The sequence below is a fragment of the Neolamprologus multifasciatus genome, chromosome 17 (assembly GCF_963576455.1).
Source record: "Neolamprologus multifasciatus chromosome 17, fNeoMul1.2, whole genome shotgun sequence".
NCBI lineage: Eukaryota > Metazoa > Chordata > Actinopteri > Cichliformes > Cichlidae > Neolamprologus > Neolamprologus multifasciatus.
The window spans coordinates 15,767,506-15,786,515 of NC_140455.1; the positions used below are offsets into that span (position 1 = coordinate 15,767,506).

Consider the following 19,010-nt stretch of genomic DNA (forward strand, 5'->3'; position numbering starts at 1 on the left):
AGCCATAAAAGAGGAAGCCGGCTCTGAACGGACCGACGTCACGGGCGTTCCTGTCTGTGCTGAAGTTTGAGTCTGCAGTAACTCTGCACACGTTTCATATTTAGTTCAGTTAACGATCGCGGCCGTTTCTTTGGGTCTGTGAGGGGTCGACCAGGATTCTGTGATCACATGACTCAATTTTCAAACTGTTGGTTTAAGGAAATTATTGATGAGGACACCAAATAAAAAGAAAGGTAGACTCAGAGTCTGTGACAGCAGATCTTCCTGCAGCTGAGTGAGCCACAGAGGTCAAGACAAAGACATTAATAAAAGGCTCCAGGAAGAATCACTCCATTTTATTTACAGCACCAAATTACAACAACAGTGACCTCAAGGCGCTTTATATTGCCTAAAGCCCCTACAAAAATACAAATACAGGTAGAATAAATTTCCCCCACACAGGCACATACACACAGAGAAGCAGAAAATAATAGAAGTGGTTAACATGCTCAGTGACTGCATCAGTAATCATTTACAGACGTCCAGGAAGTGATGAAATCTTGAGCAGCAGCACCTGCTACTGTGATAAGGCACCCAGGCTGGTCCAGTCAACATAATTGGGTCACATTTGACTTCCTAACACCGGCACCTGCCTCTCCACCTCCTCCCGGGAGATGAAGCGAGGGCGACGGCGGACTTTCCTCTTGGTGTTGTGCTTGTGGTTCCTCTGGTACATGTCTGCAGAGAGAGAGAGAGAGAACATGCTTAGACACCATCAGGAAGCGGTAACAGAGGAACACACTGGGACCTGAAGCCTAAAGGCTGGGATGTGTCTATGTGCTGAATCAGGGCATGCCATTGTGTCTGGGACATTCCCAAAACTTCATTCTGGGATTCTGGAGGTTTCTGTTGGAATCGTCACCTCTGACTTTCCTGCCCTGACTGTGGCCCTCACTGTGGAACTGTGAGTCCCCACATGGAGGGATGCTGGACTGGATCTGGGCCTAACCTGACCACTTCATTAACTCACAGTTACACCTGGGATGCAGGTGACAGGAAGTAGTACCTTTGAAGCTGATGATGTACTCTCTGTAGCCTTTCACCACTCTGACTTCAGCTCTTCTGTCAGACAGGTACTTCTCCTCCAGAGTGCAGGATGTCTCCGATGTGGAGCGCAGCTTCTCATCCTGAAGGATGTATGAGACAGACATCAGACCTGGAGCTTAATAAACATTTTCTGTATTCCTCTACAGCTCGCTCCCACACAGTGATCCTAAAGGTGCTCCAACTCACCAACTCTCCATACTCCACCCAGTTCCCACGGTCCCCCTTGTAGTACCACAGCCATTTGGTGGTCAGTGTGTAGTACAACGGCTTCTTCACGGAGGAAACTGTGGAGAGACGGCGAACAGGCTGCATCCCTCGAGTCATCGTGATGAAGTCGATCGTCTGAACACCAGCGCTGAAAATCATGGCAGCTGTGAGTGGCTGATGCATGAAAAACATCAACAACTTGCACTCATTGTGACCTCTGACCTCTCAGTCCTGGACGGGTCGCAGAAGTCTCGCTCGATGTCCTCCATGTTCTGCAGCTCCGTCCAGGTGCTGCCATCTAGAACCTCCCACTTATACGGCAGGTGGAAGTGCACCTGCTTGCACAAGTCTGCAGAGTGACCGAAAGACTGAGGCGAAGCCAATGAGCACGAACACGCCCACAGAAAACTCAGCGCAACCAGCAGGAAATCATAAAAATCACACAATCATACAATCACAAAATAACAAAAATGATATTAATAATAAAATATTAATAATTAAAAATAAATCACACAATCAAACAGGACTGTTCACATGAAAAATAAAGGAAATCAAAACAATGAGCACAAAATAATACATTTTTTTCCCCACTGGCAGATTTGACAGAAAATGTTATCTAGGAAGACAAATTTGAATAAAATATAATTTATAAATTTCAACTCTTTTGAACATGATGTCATGTATATACATTAAATATTTGCACTGAAGAAGATTTAATATGAGAAAATTTGATATTTTAAACTGGATGTTTCCAGAGAAACCAATCAGATGCCAGCAAGGCACGAAAAATATTTTAAGTTTTAGTGAGAAAACAAATAAATCTTTATTTATAAAAAGAGTGAGTCAGCTTCATGTTGGAGTCTGTACTTCTACCCTGTGCTGCCACCTACTGGATGCACACGACTAAGTGCACAGCAGGAGGCTGAAAGAGACTTCCTGTGTGCCGTTTCCTCTCAGCCAATCAGATCCTCGCATGAAGAAAGTAGGAAAACTCACCCTGAAACTTGCAGCTGTTCCTGAAGAAGTGCAGGCAGATCTCCAGAGGGTGAGACGGCTCAGGAACAATGTCTGAAACATAAAGAGCCAAAGTCAGGGTACAGAGCGCCTCCTTGTGTTCACGTCAGTAACATGTAATCAGGTAATAACACACACATAGACACTGAACGCCATGTATGAAATCTGAATCTTGTGTCATGTTTATGGATAACCTCCTCATATTTGTGTAGCATTATCAGATTATCACACTAAAACACCAGCTTCGTAACATTATTTATATTTTTGGTAATTATGACTTCAGTGAGGAGACATTGTTGTGTCTGTGAGGCAGTATTCGCTTGTATAAAAGGCTTTTTTTCTTCCATATTTATGGAATTATTTTCTCCTTTTTATAGAGCAGATTTCTAATACTGATCTGACTTTTCCTGATCAGCAGGTTTCCTCCTCTATCCTCACGATGATTAGACTGTCAAGGTTCTCAGGATCAGCAGGTTCTGTTTCAGGCTTCAGTCTCACCCATGGAGGTGGTGGAGGTGGAGGCCGCTCTGAGCTGGTGGATGTTGCTGTAGATGGAAGGCAGGTTGTGGATGATGTCACAGCTCAGTCCTCTCTCCTCCAGCATGCGGCGGCCGTGCTCGTCAACGGCATGCAACCGTTTGCACTTTTTTCCAAAGATGCAGTTGCCCTGCACGAAGTGCTGGCACAGGTGCACTTTGGTGCAGTCGCCCCGGAAACTACACCTGCCGTGAGGCCCCGAGCCTTTGTTATAGTGCACACACACCTCAGAGAGAGAGAGAGAGAGAGAGCGAGAGAGAGAGAGAGAACCTTTATGATTGGGTTAGAGAGAGTGTGTGTGATTTTTTTTTAAGGATCCAGCTGTCAATCACATTTTTACTGAAAGTCCCTTAAAAGCAGTGTTTGTCACAAGCGTTTGTTTTGTGAACGTCATAAATGTTGAAGTTAGTGATGAAGTAAATGCAGACTCGGCTAAACAGGATACATAAATGATTAGAGTAAGGGTTGTCAAAATTACAGCCCGTGAGATACATTCATATGCCAGTCACAGCTGGACTGGCCATCGGGCATTCTATTTGCCCGATGGGTGGATGGTGATTTCTCGCTTTTAATGGGCCGATGTTTGTTTTGGCTTGTTTGTTTGTTTTGTAACGGTATAAACAATGGAAGGTGGTGGATTGGCCAATTGGTCATGATCTACTCTGGGCTGGACCAATTACAATACATCCGTATTGCGGTGAAAAAAACGTGATTTGTCCCGTACTTCAGCTATAATGAAAAAAGAGACACAACGCTGGAGTTATACTGTGTCTTTACGCTGTCAGCTACCTCTTCTTCTCTCACTCTCTCCCCCTCCCTCTCATGTTGCTATTTCAACCATGAAACTGATCAATGATCAGCTGATCGGCTTTTCTGTCTCAAGTCTCATCTCTCTTTGGCCCACCTGTTTGGCCCACTTTGTGCCAGAAAGTGGAAACCACCGGATGTTGCGCTAAACAACAGCAGCACGTTTAAGCTTGATCAGCTGTTGTTAGCATTTATTTAATATTACTTTCTAGTATCAGCTGATGTTTGCTGGAGCCACAGCTGTAAAAGCTGCTGGTCATGATATCGGTTTGGATACGTGGTGAAGATGAAACCAGGAGATGTCCTTACTGAATCATCAGAGCTGAACAGGTGATGGAGAAACAGGTTTACCTTTTAGGTGACAGGAATGAGTTGAAGGGAAGTTATGAACCGTTTCTGAGAGACAAATAACACCAGGATGTTGTTCTACATAGCTGACAGCTGGTGACTGTGCAGGGGCGGGTCTAGCAAAGTTTTGCCAGGGGGCCAGGTATGGCATTAACAGGGAAAGGGGGGCACAAAGAAATACTTTTTTTTCTTATTCTCATAAGAAATGATATCTAGAATCGTGTATAGAAATCATACATAAGACAGCGTACACAAGAGTGTTTGTTTTTTTCATTCAAAGGCTTTATTGCTTTTCCTATAATAACTGGTGGGCAGGTCTCTAGTCAAAATGCCCGGGCCAAATTTTTGTTCCAGTCCAGCTCTGATGCCAGTTATTAATGGCCCGTCAGTACGCGGGAGTCGGGTCTTCAGCCCTGCTGAGAACCCATGCAGGCAGGGGCAGTGCAGTGGTACAGGCTGGTACACAAGCGTGTCAGGAAAAAGTGAAGAAAGAAGCGAAAATGTGAAACAAGCAGCTTCTGGCTGCCATGAAACTGGAGACAGAAAAGCTGAGCGCAAAGTTTATAAACTCTTTCCCATCTTTTTATTGTCAGCTATTTTCCAAAAAACGTTTCAAACTTGTCCTTGAACCTCATGTGTGCCCTCCCTATAGTAAATCCATAAACATTCAACCTTTATGAAAACACTGAATAAAAACAACTTCCGTGAAAGAGACTAAAGTTACAGTTCAGTGTTGAATATTACATAAAATAAATTTATATAACGTGTGTTTGAATGGCAGAGATGTGTGCATGTAGCGCAGAGCTATGGCTCAGTGTCTGAGTGGGTCTGAATGTACGGGTGAGGTATTCTCATGTTTTTACAGGCACGAGCTACCAGAACTTTGATTTCTTTGAGTTTAAAGAGTCTTGCTGACAGAGTTTTTTTTTAATCACAGCAGCTATTTCTCCATTACATAGAAAAACAGTTAAATATGTGACTCCACTTTACACTGACAAAAGTTTCACTGGTCCAACCCACTTAAAAGGTCATAGTTCGCTTTATGTGGCCCGCTGTGTAAAATGACCCCCCTGCATTAGTTTCTGGTTACCTGAGGATCCTCAGTCATGTCCAACTTTCGATTTTTATTTTTTATTTTTGTTGTTTTTGTTTTACTTTCAGTTTCAGTTTCTTCTTCTGTGGATGTTACAAAGAAGCTCTGTGTCCTCATGTGAGGCAAACAAATGGTGAGCCTGTTCCCATGGTGATCTCATACATGCTGCGTCTCATTACTTTCTTATTCACATTTTTTTTTTCTTTAGGAGCGTCCCACGAATCTGTGCACAGTTGCATTTCTTGTGAAAAGGGCAGAGTCGTCTCATCTGCTAACACTGAGCACGTCTCCTGAGGAACAGCCTGTGACGTCAGTTGAGTGAGGTGTGGGCGTTACCTCGGGCAGCAGCGCCGGGTCATTGAGCAGCAGCAGCAGGAAGAGCTCGTCCTCGTTCAGCTGCTGCAGTGAGCACTCTTTCAGCAGCCTGGAGTTATGATCAGACCGCAGGTCGTGGGACGATCGACATGGTTTCCTGTGAGGAGGTACATTTACCATCAGCTCCTCTCACCCCGCTGTCAATACCAGTCAATCAACCAATCAATCCATTAGTCAATCAATCAGTCAGACAGATAGATAATGGATCAGTGGTGCATGCTGTAGCAGGTGAGTGTTTTCAGGACTGAAGCTGGTTTGTGATGATCGTCTGCAGAATCAGTTAGCATGGTGATGCAAACAGGTAGGAAGTGAAACTCCTTGAGTTCCACCTGAGATCTGTCACAGGTCAGAGTTCCTGTGCAGGGGCGGATCTAGAACGGTGGCATGGGGTGGCAAGGGATCATTTTAGGGTGGCACTTGCCACCCCAAGTGCCACCCCAGTTTTGCATATGACAGTGTTGTTTATTAAAATAAGATAGCATTAACAGTTTGAGCGTAGTTACAGTCAACAGTGAATATAAATGCTAAAACTGAATATATTGCATAGTGTCCCCCCCTCCACCATTAACAAATGGTTCAGCCCATAGCAGGACCAGCTTTTTTCTTGTTTTCAGTAGCAAGCAATGGTTATGATTGTGCCAGAGCACATTTTGAACAACACCATGGGAATTTCGCTTTTTACACAGGTGGTTGGATGTTACACTGTGGAAATGGAAGGAAGGTGATTGTTATTAACCCTCCGTGGTCCATGGACACGCTGCACCTCCAAATCACATGACTGATGTAAGCTGACATAGCAACAAGCTGCAGCCACGCTGAGTCTCTATTTCAGCCCACATTGAAAGTTCAGACTTTAAAGTTTTTACATTTTAATTACAGGCCAGAAAATCCAGACAGTGTTGGGACTAACGCGTTATTAAGTAACGCATTACAGTAACTACGTTATTATTGTGGTAACGAGCACGGTAACTAGTTATTGTGCCAAAATCAGGAACGCGTTAGTCGTTACTGGGATTTAGATAGGGTCATTACTCGTTACTTCGTGTGGTGGCTATTGCGGAGCTTCCACAGATTCAGTAATATTAGCAAGTGGTGGAGGCCAGCCGGTCCAAGTGTGAACTGAACTTCAGGTAAGAAGTTATGACCTGCAGTCTATCTGGGTCAGATATAAACCAAGTTTAGGTGGAGTTTATTTTCGTTATTCTGACTTTTTCCGTACTGCGTACTAGCTAGCATGACGGAGTTTCTATACAGCTGGGTGGGTGCTATGAAGTTAATGATGTTGAACTTTATTTTGTTCATAAGTTATTAGAGTTGCCAACTGTCCCGTCTGGTATTCAGAGAAAATATTACGCGTTTCTTATTGAGGTGAAAAGGAACAGTTTGTCCCGTAATTTCCGATACAATGAAAAAGACACAATGCTGGAGTTATTCTGTGTCTTTGCTGCACAGCTGCCTCTTCTTCTCTCATTCTCTCCCCTTCCCTCTCCCGTTTCTACTTCAATCATGAAAACTGATCAATGATCAGCTGATCGGCTCTCTTGTTTATTTATCGCCCACTTTGCGCCAGAAAGAGGAAACCAGCCGATGTCGCGTTAAACAACAGCAGCACGTTTAAGCTTGATCAGCTGTTGTTAGGATTTATTTAATATTAATTTCTAGTGTCAGCTGATGTTTGCTGGAGCCACAGCTGTAAACCTGCTGGTCATGATGTCGGTTTGTTTATCTGGTGAGAGGGAAACATGAAGATGAAACCAGGAGATGTCCTTACTGAATCATCAGAGCTGAACAGGTGATGGAGAAACAGGTTTACCTTTTAGGTGACATGAATGAGTTGAAGGGAAGTTATGAACTGTTTCAGAGAGACAAATAACACCAGGATCCTTTTCTAAGTAGCTGACAGCTGGTAACTGTGCAGGGGCGGATCTAGCAAAGTTTTGCCAGGGGGCCAGTTAGGGCTTTAATAGGGAAAGGGGGGCACAAAGAAATACTTTTCTTTCTTATTCTCATTTAAAATGTCTCGCTTTTAAAAAATAATTATCTGAATCTTACAACAAACGATTGATAGATTGATACATATATACTATCAAGACAGTGAACATCACTGTCACAACAGCGTTTGTTTTCATTCAAAGGCTTTATGATTTTTCCTATAATCGTGGGCTGGTCTCTAGTCAAAATGACCGGGCCAATTTTTTGTCCCAGTCCAGCCCTGTATGTAGCGCATCTGCAGTCTGGTGTTACCTACATCTTCCTATTCCGAAGGCAGGATTTCAGAATTCTGAGTACAATCGAAAGCACCACGACTACAGTTTTTGTGTTGGATGTAAAAGGTGCACATGACGCTGTGACGTAGGCTAGAATCATGGCAGCAGTCAATGACGGTCCAGGAGTGGGATTTCTCTCGTGGAAATATGCAAATGATCTTTTCCTTTCTATTGGTAGGTGGCACAGTGCAAGTTACTTTCCCTAGTAAGTAGTTACTTTGAAAGTAACAAGTAACTTGAAGTAACTGAGTTACTTTTGATGAAGTAACTAGTAATGTAACTAAGTTACTAATTTAAAGTAACTTACCCAACACTGAATCCAGAGTTATGATAATATATATAAGCCATGCTTTTTTCTAAATACTGTAGTCACGTTTTTGTGTGTGTTTTAAGCGTTTTCAAAGGAAAGCGCGAAAACAGTAAAGAAAGAAATAAAGCCACGTTTCCTATCGGTGGAAAAATGTACCATGTCGACCAATTAAAAAAAAAAGTTAACACGTGGGATTTGGTTGTTTAGGAAGAGGGGAGAGTTTTGGGAGTGAGGTAACAGCAGCGAGACAGAGCGAGAGCGAGCGAGCGAGAGAGAGAGAGAGCGAGAGAGTTTTAAGATGTGGGAGATTTGTGACGTTTAGTGTGGAGTGTTTACTTAGTGTGTTGTGTTGTCTTGTGTAGTTCTGTTGTGTAGTCGTTGTTTTGTTTTGTGTGTCAGTGAGGGCACTAATGAACGTCACAAAGGCACATTTGTAATGTAAACACAGTCACTAAGTAGAAAACCAGCGGAGTGATACACCTCCTGTTGTCAGGCCTGCAGGTTTATCCCTGTGCCGTTCTCCTCTGTATTTTTTTTTTTACTGGCACACATCATTTGTGGGGCATCTTAATGCGACACCTGATTGTTCTCTCACTTTGGTTTTAGTAATATTTTTAAATGGTTGTAGAAAATGAAAAAAACAAACAAACAAAAGGGCAGGTGTATTGGCTGCATTTTTATAATATAGTTTAATATAATTTTTATAGATAAATTGTTGTTTATGTTTACAAAATGTACATTTTATATTTGCATTTCAAGTTATAAAAATTTACTCAACATGTCTGTGTTTTTTTTTTAACAGTAAAGAAATACTACTAGGATTTTAAGTTCTTTGTGTGATTTCAGATCAGTAATACTAATGCAGTATGTCAGTGAAAAAAACAAACAACTAAATTCAGTTGAGCTGAAAAGAATGATACAAAACAAGGCAAGGGGAAAAAAATAAAATGAAACAATCTGAGGGTGAAATACAAACGTAAACTCAAAAGGAGTCAAAAATGGCCGGCTGTATTTCAGACCTCAGTGAGTGAATCCAACAAATCATGAAAAATTAGGTTTAAATTTTTGTTCATGACAGTGCAGATTTCTGACATTTTGTGTAATTTAAGCATCTAACAGTGTGATTGTTTTCTAACAAAAAACAGTGTGAAATTTAAGTTAGACTTGTGTTTGTAAATGAACCGCCCCATGTTGTGTAGCTTTCTGGATTTTATACTTATTGGGCTACATATTTATTTATTATACAGGCTATACAGTACATAAGATCAAAACTCACATGTTTTATGTAACTAAAGTGTGTAATTATGTGGGCTACAGACAATAATTAAGTTATAGACTATATTTATATGAAAAACGTGTATACTTACTGCATTTGAATTATTTTAACCATATGTAAGCACCTGCATATGTGTTTGAAAAAAACAGGCTTTGATTTTGCCACCCCATTTGATTTCTTTGCCACCCTAAGAAAATTTCTCTAGATCCGCCCCTGTTCCTGTGGTCTAATTTCTCAGGAAAACAAAACTCATCTGACAATCAGCTGGTTGCTGACATCACAGTGACGTCTGGCAGCAGGTGTCAGCTTGTTTCCTGTCAGCTTTAGAGACAACACCCACCACCGACAATAACAACAAAAACAACAACAATAAGAATAATGATAAAGATGGTAATAAGTAGGGATGGGTACCGGTGTCTGACATAAACGGTAGTAACCAGACCGAAAAGCAGCGCACATTTCGGTGCTTCATTTCGGTGCTTTTTTTTCCTGAGCTGTGACACACTTTGAATTCTAGCCAATCATTTTACGTTTCCGAGGATAGTAGGCGGGCCCAGGTACGTACGTACTTTTAGAGCAGAGCTACAGATTAAAAATGCCCAAGGCGAAGCAGTCAAAAGTCTGGCTGTACTTCACAGCAAAATATGCAAACTCAGCAGCCTGCAACAAGTGCTTTAAGGTGATACTGTGATACTGTCAAAGGAGGTAACACCTCAAATCCGATGAAACACCTGGCGACGCATAGCGTTTTTTTTTTTTAAAGCAGAAAAATGCGCCGTATTTGATAGCTTGCTGCGAGACCTCACACCGAGCGCATCTCCTGCGGGTGTGGTGGTGACGGATGATGATGGCAGCAGCAGCCGTTCTTCTCTGCGTGAGTAGCTTCATGATGTTCGTGTGTAATTTACGTTGAGTAGGCTAACCACGTTATTACATTAATGCATGTAAGGTGAACTAGCAAACATCATCATAGCTACATGCGGCTGTCTTCTTGTTTGATGGCAGATACTCCCTTCACCCTGGCCAAAAAGGCTAAAATGACTAAAGAAAAAGTGGAAAACAGTTAAACATGAGGTTTTTGGACAAAGTTTGTTTTTGTTTAAGCACTGCTTCCAGCCAAGAGTGATGCCATATATGCCCTATAGCTGCAGAAAAGGCTAACATTGTTATCTTTTTACAAAAAAAAACAGCTGAACATGAGAGGTTTTTGGACCAATTTTGTGTTCTCCATTCTTTAAGCACCGGTTTGAGCACCGTTTAAGCACCGGCACCGTTTCAAAAGTACCAGTTTGGCACCGGTATCGGATAAAACCTAAACGATACCCATCCCTAGTAATAAGGATGATGTGTGGATGATAAAGATGATGAAGATAAGGATGTCTCTGTTGCAGCGGAAACTTTGTTTCTGTTTCATTTCCTTAACTTTCGTTCAGCCGATGTGTGTGTGTGTGTGTGTGTGTGTGTGTGTGTGTGTGTGTGTGTGTGTGTGTGTGAGAGAGAGAGAGAGAGCGAGAGAGACACACACACACCTGCCCTTGCCGAACTTGCAGGTTCCGTAGATGTAGAATCTGCAAAGGTGCAGTTGGTCACAGTCTGCGCACGGCTCCCCGAGCCGGTGGCTCACGCACACGCGCAGTAACGTCTGCGCCAGCACCGTGCAGTCCTCGGGCCGTAGCCAGCCATCCGTCTCCGGCCCGCGGACCAGCAGGAAGCGGGGATGCCCATAGACCAGCTTGCAGAAGAGCTCCTCGGAGACACGACAGAGTCGCCGCAGCTCCTCGTACAGCTGCGGGAGCCGCAGAGCTCCTCCGGCGGCGCACAGCAGCCTGGTGGCCTCAAAGATCACTCGGTCGCACCCGGACATGCTCTCTGCTCGGCGTCCAGACTCCGACTGAGGACGGGGGAGGCGGACCGACAAGCATGTGACAGCCGGGCTTCCGCTCTCAGTGACGTTTAATCGCGGAGCCTCATCAGTTTGTCACTGCCACAATAATAAATACACGCGAGCACCATATAACACAAACGGAAATAAAGTAAAATACATGTCAGTCACATTAATAAACAAACTGCAAACCCAAGTGTCTGTCTCTCTCTCCGGAGCAGGTGAGTCCTGGTTCGAGCACAGCTCTGGTCCTTCATCACTGGATCATCACTTACATTTATGAGCGGCAGTAAACGCGTCACTCGCAGTGTTTCACTGAAAGAGTTCATAAAGCTTTCATGCTGGATTTATTTCACCATGTCATCATCCAGTTGTCTGTGCAGCAGTGTACGGCTTGTCTGTACACTGCTCGCTCCGTCAAAAGACCACCACGAGAGACGTCGTTACTTCAGTCTGAGCTCGTGGTTGTCGTTAGCTTTGTCTAGTTTGTGTGCAAGCGCCATGAACCATAAATCGAAACTCTTCATAAAATGACTGTCACGGTCCATTTTACTGTGTTACCGGTGACAACACCTAATGCTCCACTCAGACCTCGGACTTGATGTCATGCTATCGTTTCTGAATGGTGGGATATTCAGAGGCTTTTGTGTCAGTCAGCAGCGTCACGCACAAAAACCTGCTGTTTCAAACGGCCCAACGCCGTGATGTGGCTGCTGCAGCAACACACAAAAACAGCTGCGCGCTCTACTCACCTCCAGCGCCATCAGCGGGACTGCGCTCTCATTGATTTTATGCCTGTTCCGTCCAGTGACGCGTGCACACGCAAAGCCAGCTCCAGCTACATTTTCTGGTAGAAGCTCCTCCCACTGACGCTGACATCAGCAGTACCAGTCTTCTAATGAAAGTGGGTCCGAACTGAAATCCTCAGTGGAAAAGGGACAACACAGACACTGGAGGACTCACCTGTCTCCCACCTGTTGTCACACTGAATGCTGCAGACTGACAGTGGGGGGAGGGGTCTCGTACAGGTGTGTGCAATCACACAGGTCAGGCTGATGAAGGTGAAGCTCAGCAGCGTAAAGCCTGTAAATCTTCTGAGGGTGAACGTGAGACAGACATGCTGCTGCTGGTCGTCTGTGTTCTGTCGGTCCACACAGGTGAGACAAGTCGCCCCCTCCCCCCACCACACACACAACACACACTGCTGGTTTGTGTTTGTGCAGCCTGATCAGTCACCTGCTAGTAGGACTGTTTTTGGATTCAGAGTTTACAACTATTACACCCGAGGGTGTCCTCGAGTGTCCTGAACACAGCGACTCCAAAACCGTTTAAATGGTTTTTATGTTTGCTGTGCGTTACAGCTGTTAATGTTTTGTTTGCAGCTGGAGGTTCGACACAGATCCAGAATCACCCCACTGTAAATGGAACTGCGCAGGAAAGCTCGCTGTTCTCCGCACGCTTCGGCTTCACAGGTGATCCACGCGTTAACGAGTCCGAGGTTTTTACGTTACACGTGGGAACCCGGTGATATGAAAGATGCTCAGTAAAATGAAAAATAAAAATAAAATAGCCTCGTGAAAAGAAAAAATATATATATAACAAGTTTCTTTTACAAATCTTTTTATTTTGTTATCAAATGTAGTTATGGGCTTGTAATAATATTAAAATGGAAATATTTTATTTTTCGAAGAGGAAGAATCATACGCATATGATTTAAATATTTTTAAAATGCTTTTTTAAAGATAATTTAGAAATGTTACTTTAAAGTATGTAAGTTTGTATTAAAACCCGTTGGCTTATTTATGTATTTATGGCGGTTGAACAGTTTTTATCTGAAATAATTAGCTGAGCTCTCTTCTGACCTCTGCCCTTAGACCTCGCTGGGGTGCGCTCCTTCATGCTGGAGCAGGAGCTGGAAACCCGAATCATCGGGGGTCAGGAGGCCTGGGCTCACTCGTGGCCCTGGCAGGTTTCCCTGCAGCTCGCCTCCATGCCGGCCTGCGGGGGTGCTATTGTCAGCCCGCTGTGGGTCATCTCTGCTGCCCACTGCTTTGTAAGGTCAGAGGTCACGTTTATTTTGTCGCAGCCTCTGCAGTTGGCTTTTTTTTTTTTTTTTTGTAAATAGTTTAGAATAGTTTGAGATGTTCAGAGAGGGTTCCAGTGTTAGACCTGGTCAGATGGTAGCAGTAGTACATGTAATACATTTAGAGCATTTTTGGCTCAGAACAACCTTCTCTGACACCAGGACAGATCCAGGATCAGGTTTATCACCTCTGTGTTTGACGTGGTAATCTGCAGCACAGGGGTGCTACAGGGCACGGTTCTCTCACCCTTCCTGTTTAGCCTGTATACTTCGGACTTCTGTTATAATTCGGACCATTGCCACCAACAGAAGTTCTCAGATGATACAGCCATCAACGGATGCATATCATACAGGAATGATCAGGAATAGAGGAGGGTCATCACTGACTTTGTTGGCTGGTGTGAGATAACACACTCCAAATCAACGCCAGCAAGACAAAGGAGATGGTCATAGACTTCAGGAGGAAGTAAACCCCTACAACACTGGTTAACATCCAAGGAGAAGACACTGAGATTGTGGACTTTTACAAGTACCTGGTTGTTCACCTCAGCAATAGACTGGACTACAAATACAGATGTCCTGTATAAGCAGGGCCAGAGTCGACACCACCTGCTGAGGAGACTGAGGTCCTTCGGAGTCTGCAGGACTTTGTTAAGGACATTCTATGACACTGTGGTAGCATCTGCCTTTTTCTATGCAGTGGCCTGCTGGGGGAGCGGATGCATGGACAGGAGCAGGACTGACAAACTGGTGTGGAGGTCTTATTCTGTGCTGGGATGTCCTCTGGAGCCAGTGGGCAAGAGGAGGATCTTAGTAAAGCTGACATTCATCATGAACAACCAACATCTCCCTCTACACGAGTCTGTGAGTGTGCTGAGCAGCTCCTTTAGTCAGAGACTGAAACACCATCGCTGCAAGAAGGAGCGCTTTCGCAGATCATTCATCCCAACAGCAGTTTGACTCTATAACTCCTCAATCACAATGTCATGAGTCACTGGACATTGTGGACATCTACGGTCACACTTCATGCATAATGTACCTTTATATGTATGGACATGTGCAGGTGTATGTGTATGTATACATATGTATATTTAGTGTGTACATGTCTATACTCATAGATATCTATTACTTAGTAATAGATATGGTAGAATGGTTAAATTTATGTCTTGCATATTTCCACAACCCTCTATCCATAATCAAATACTGTGTGTGCTACCGTTATAGGGTATTATTTTATTTATTTTGTATTTATTGTGTTTTTTATTTGTATTTTTCTTCTGATATCTGTACCTGAGCTGAGGAAATGCACAAATTTCCCTGCTGTGGGATCAATACAGTCTTATCTTATATCTTATCTTACTGAGTACACGTCAAACTAAGTCAGCTCAGTTTAACTTTGTTACTATTATACTATATAAATAATCACCCCGAGGTGTTTTATGTTGTAATGTACAGACTGTACAATAATACATCAGTACTAAGTATTATGTCATGACTTGTGTTACAGGCATAGTAAAGTATCCTTGTGGACGGTTCTTGCTGGAAAACATGACCTGGATAAAGCTGAGGAGCCTCAGGAGCAGGTCAGGCACTGAACTGTAAACTCTGTCATCAAAAACGTCAGCTGAAGGCTGATCAGTCGAGCAGCATTGCAGACAGCAGTGACTCTGTGTCCAGGGTTTCACTGATGACCCTCTGAAATGTCCGACGGACAGCTTAGAACAAAACTTAAAATGTGGGTCGTACCATCATGTGCTAACACACTGCACAAGGACTTTTGTCAAAACAGCAGTAATGACCTAAGACATTGACTGCATAGCTTACGATGTTTTAAGGAGAAATAATAATATGATTGCTTTTCACTGTCATTTATTGTTGGGGTGCTGAGGAGCCTCGGTCTGTGGATATCTGGGTGGGATCGGAGTTAGGCTCCAGGCTGTGTTCTCTCGGTTCTTTGGTTCCTCGGAGGTAGCACAGACAATCGTCCTGATGTGAGATGAGAAAATGTTCCCATCTCTCTGCTTAGCTGGTGGGAGTCTCCATGATCTTCATCCATCACAGCTACAACACTGAGTCTAAAGAGAGCGACATTGCTCTGGTGAAGCTGGAGAAAACACTGGAGTTCAACCACTTCGTCAGACCCATCGACATCTGGATGACGCCGCTGCCTCTGCTCATGAAATGCACCATCACTGGCTGGGGCTCCACCCGAGAGAGTGAGGAAATGTTTGCTGTACACAGGAAGCTGAGGTTCTTCAGGTGTGATCTGAGCCTTTGTGTTCTTTCTCCATCACCAGATGGCCCTCGAGTCAACAGACTGCAGGAAGTGAATGTGACCATTCTGCCCTCGGATACCTGCAACCAGTACTACCTAGGCAGGATCAGGCCCTCCATGTTTTGTGCTGGGAAGGATGAAGGGGGACTGGATGCCTGTCAGGTACAAGCTGAACATCTGTGCAGCCTGAAAACAAGGAATGTTCAACATGTGGACCAGGAAACCTCAGTTAGCATGTATCTGGAGAGTGTTGAGGAACTCGTGTGGTGTCTGTGTTCCTGTTTGTGTGTCAGGGCGACTCTGGAGGTCCTCTGTCCTGCTTCACAGGCACCAGGTATGAGCTGGCAGGTTTGGTGAGTTGGGGGGTGGGTTGTGGTCGAGCCAAAAGACCTGGAGTGTACACCAGAGTGCAGCAGCATGTTCAGTGGATGTCTGACACCATGGGTGAGTTTCAGAGTCCACAACCTTTCTACACCTGCAGCAGGTGGAGTCTGTTCTGAAGGACTTCTTCCATTTCCAGGTGATCAGACTCAAGTGTCTGAAGATGACCTCATAGATGAAGGTAAGCTTTTTCTTTTTCTTTCTTTCTTTTTTTTAATCACACCATCTTTAAACTGCAACAGAAGATCCACCAGTCAGTGTATCAACATGTAGTTCAGGTGTTTCTATTTTGTCCATTCCTGCATGTGAGGGTAACAGAGGAGTGCGGAAAGCAGCAGAGCTCCGGCTGTGATCAGACTCCTGGCCTCGCCGAAATCTTGATGTCCGTGGACGGCGTGTTGTCCGTGGTGAATGTGACTGAGTCCTGCCCCTTCCTCTGGCCATGGCAGGTCAGCCTACAGTTTAATGGTCGCCACTACTGCAGCGGCGCTTTGATCCACCCCCACTGGGTCATCACCGCCAAACACTGCGGCGTCAGGTAGTCCTGCTACCATTAATACTGGCTCCAGTACTGCAGTGTAATCTGTCACGTGTCAGCTCTGCTAATGTTTCTACTGACCACCTCCTTCAGGGCTAAAGAGGATGTGGCAGTTTTGGGGATTCATGACATCAAGTTCCTGCCAGTTCAAACCATCCTAGTGGACAAAGTCTTTAACCCACCGCAGAAAACGGGCTTCCCCCCGAAGTCTAACCTGGCACTGCTTCACCTGAGCGTTGCTGCCAGACTTGGTGAGCCTGAAGCTTCAGGAGATTTGACTCTGAGAAGTCTTCACTGTGTCTGAGAAGTCTTCACTGTGCCCTGACTCTGTCTACAGGTTCTGAAGTGTCTCCAGTTTGTGTCCCTGATGAGGATGACGACCTGGATGACACCTGGTCTTGTATCACAGCTGGCTGGGGAGCAACTAAAGCGAAAGGTAACATCCTCATTCCTCCTGCATAGTGTACAGAACAGGAACAACCAGTAGTTTGGTGTGTGATCAGACTGAGTCATGTGACAGGACTTCAGACCTCTGTATCCTGATCGTACTTTACACCTACCCTTCTTAATTTGGTAGAGGGTGTTGATCCAGACCGGCTGCACCACGCTGGGCTCACACTCGTCAACGCAACCTCCTGCAGGCAGAAATGGGGAGGCTTCGTCACTGACTCTCACATCTGTTCACATCCTGCAGGCTCCACATCCTGTATGGTAACTAAACCCAACATCGGTTTAGTGTTCCTTTCAAAGCACAGCTGTCAGGCACAACTTCATCTACTGCACAGAGCAGTGGATACCATTAATGTTCAGTGTTGGTGGGAGCTGTTTTGACCACCTGTAAAGCTATTAATACAGGATGGATGGATATCCATCTATCCATCCATGTAATTTATCAGTGAAACATCCTCTTCCCTTAAAGATGCATCACTTGAACACAAGCTTTGTGAAGAAAGAGAAATGACATCACTGAGGTGCTTTAGGTGATTTCAGGTTGTGGATTTTCCATTTTAAACATTTATCAGGGAGGATAAACAAGGTTTTATGAGGATTTATAAATTTCTCTTATTTTCTTTATGTTTTTTAAATCCTATAGCTATTTTGATGATCTGGACACTCCTCATTGTTAGGGACGGTGATCGACTCTAAACCACATGATGTCATGTCCAGTCTGTGGTGCCTCTCTGTAATCATAAGCTGTTCTTTAACTCTTTACAAAAGTTGTTTGGGTTTTACCTTAATCAGTGTTTCTCCCAGAAGGAAATGTTCCAAGTCTGAGGTTCATGAGCCTGTAGCTCCAGCTGGGTCCATAAGTACTTGAACAATAGCATAAATATAAGAACAATTTCTCAAATTTATAAAAATCCCTGTTGACAACTTGCTGTGTTTCCTCCTCGAGATGCTGTGCAGGTCTTTACTTCAGCACTTTCAGATGCTTTCTGGCTCTCTGACTTCAGTTTGGTATTTAATGCCCAACTGAGGGTCTAGTTTGCTGCTTCATTATCAATAAATGTTCATCATTCATATTTTGTGTCTTGGCCGTGAAGGTTAAGCCTGCTGAGTATAAAAATGTCTGTACTTCATAAACAGTTACTGTAATATTTTGTTAAACCTCTTGATTTAGAGCTAAAGGTCTTCACTTCAATGTTGATTAACAAAAACATTGTCCAAATATTTATGGATCCAACATGGCTGACGTGGAAGACCTTCAGCCCTCATCTGGTTATTGGTTGATGTGTGTATGATGATAACCATCAGGAGAAACTGACTCCTTGTCTCTGCAGGGAGACTCTGGAGCACCACTCTTCTGTCAGAAATATGGCACCTACTTCCTGTTTGGTGTTGTCACATGGGGCAGCTCGCACTGCAACTCAGAGAAGCCTGCCATCTTCACCAGAGTGTCAGATTATCAGTCGTGGATCAGAAAGATGATTTTCAAATTCTGACTGAAAATAAACTCTTTAATCAAGCTGACTTTTACTCTTCATCACACATTCAGTCCAGATGTTCCAGTTTTACATCTGGTTGGTTGGTCAGCCATGGTTCCAAGTTTTAAATTAGATTTTTGTTTTTATTATAAATCTCTTCAATCTGTCAGTATCAGTCTGTGGAAGCAGATCATTGATCCTTTCTATAAAAAAGGATCAGAAACGTTTTCTTTGACACGCCTTTGTTTTTCTTAAAAACAGTCGCGTCTTTGAGTCTGAATCTGGATTTGATTTTTTGAATGCTGATGCATTGGACTCTGGAGCAGCTTCATAAACCGGGTTACAGATGCTGCATCTGCATCATCCTCTTTTCATGCCAACCACAGGCACAGCAGGAAATGCCTTAAATAACACCCAAAGCAAAAGCTGCAACTTTGTAGAAAAGACTTGGCTCAAACTCACCAATAAGTCCTTATTAAGTGTTTTAGGGTAATTATAGTAAATGCATGTCTATAAATCCATTATTTCCTGCTGCTTCTTCGGGTCCTTCCGTAGTCCAAGCAGACTCCCAGTGCCAGCCGCCTCCTTCAGCTCTTCTGATGCGAG

At 43.9% G+C, this 19,010-nt stretch overlaps 2 protein-coding genes and 1 long non-coding RNA gene across 5 annotated transcripts; 2 read left to right on the forward strand and 1 right to left on the reverse strand.

Moving 5' to 3' along the window:
- Positions 1-320: 320 nt before the first annotated feature.
- Positions 321-12,123, reverse strand: parp12b (poly (ADP-ribose) polymerase family, member 12b). 3 transcript variants are annotated; one of them, XM_085137867.1, is made up of 9 exons: positions 11,955-12,123; positions 10,850-11,301; positions 5,429-5,564; positions 2,806-3,070; positions 2,290-2,361; positions 1,516-1,642; positions 1,273-1,441; positions 1,046-1,166; positions 321-717 (listed from the first exon to the last, which is right to left on the reverse strand). In XM_085137867.1, exons 2-9 carry the CDS (start codon positions 11,182-11,184, stop codon positions 602-604), a joined length of 1,341 nt encoding a protein of 446 aa, XP_084993993.1. In that variant the 5' UTR covers positions 11,185-11,301; positions 11,955-12,123; the 3' UTR covers positions 321-601. The 3 variants fall into 3 exon arrangements, with proteins under 3 accessions (XP_084993993.1, XP_084993991.1, XP_084993992.1); XM_085137865.1 differs by having other exon boundaries at positions 10,850-11,517; positions 11,955-12,081; XM_085137866.1 differs by lacking the exon at positions 11,955-12,123 and adding an exon at positions 11,395-11,915.
- LOC146499161 (uncharacterized) lies at positions 5,882-8,938 on the forward strand. The gene is made up of 2 exons (XR_014870191.1): positions 5,882-8,277; positions 8,316-8,938. It is a non-coding gene; the product is annotated as an uncharacterized LOC146499161 (long non-coding RNA).
- Positions 12,124-12,182: 59 nt separating the features above from the next.
- Positions 12,183-18,586, forward strand: ovch1 (ovochymase 1). Its single transcript, XM_085137864.1, has 13 exons — positions 12,183-12,359; positions 12,585-12,674; positions 13,077-13,260; positions 14,793-14,868; positions 15,312-15,501; positions 15,583-15,722; positions 15,854-16,004; positions 16,081-16,122; positions 16,260-16,479; positions 16,573-16,730; positions 16,817-16,915; positions 17,057-17,190; positions 18,261-18,586. Exons 1-13 carry the CDS (start codon positions 12,320-12,322, stop codon positions 18,420-18,422), a joined length of 1,686 nt encoding a protein of 561 aa, XP_084993990.1. The 5' UTR covers positions 12,183-12,319; the 3' UTR covers positions 18,423-18,586.
- The last annotated feature ends 424 nt before the right edge of the window (positions 18,587-19,010 follow it).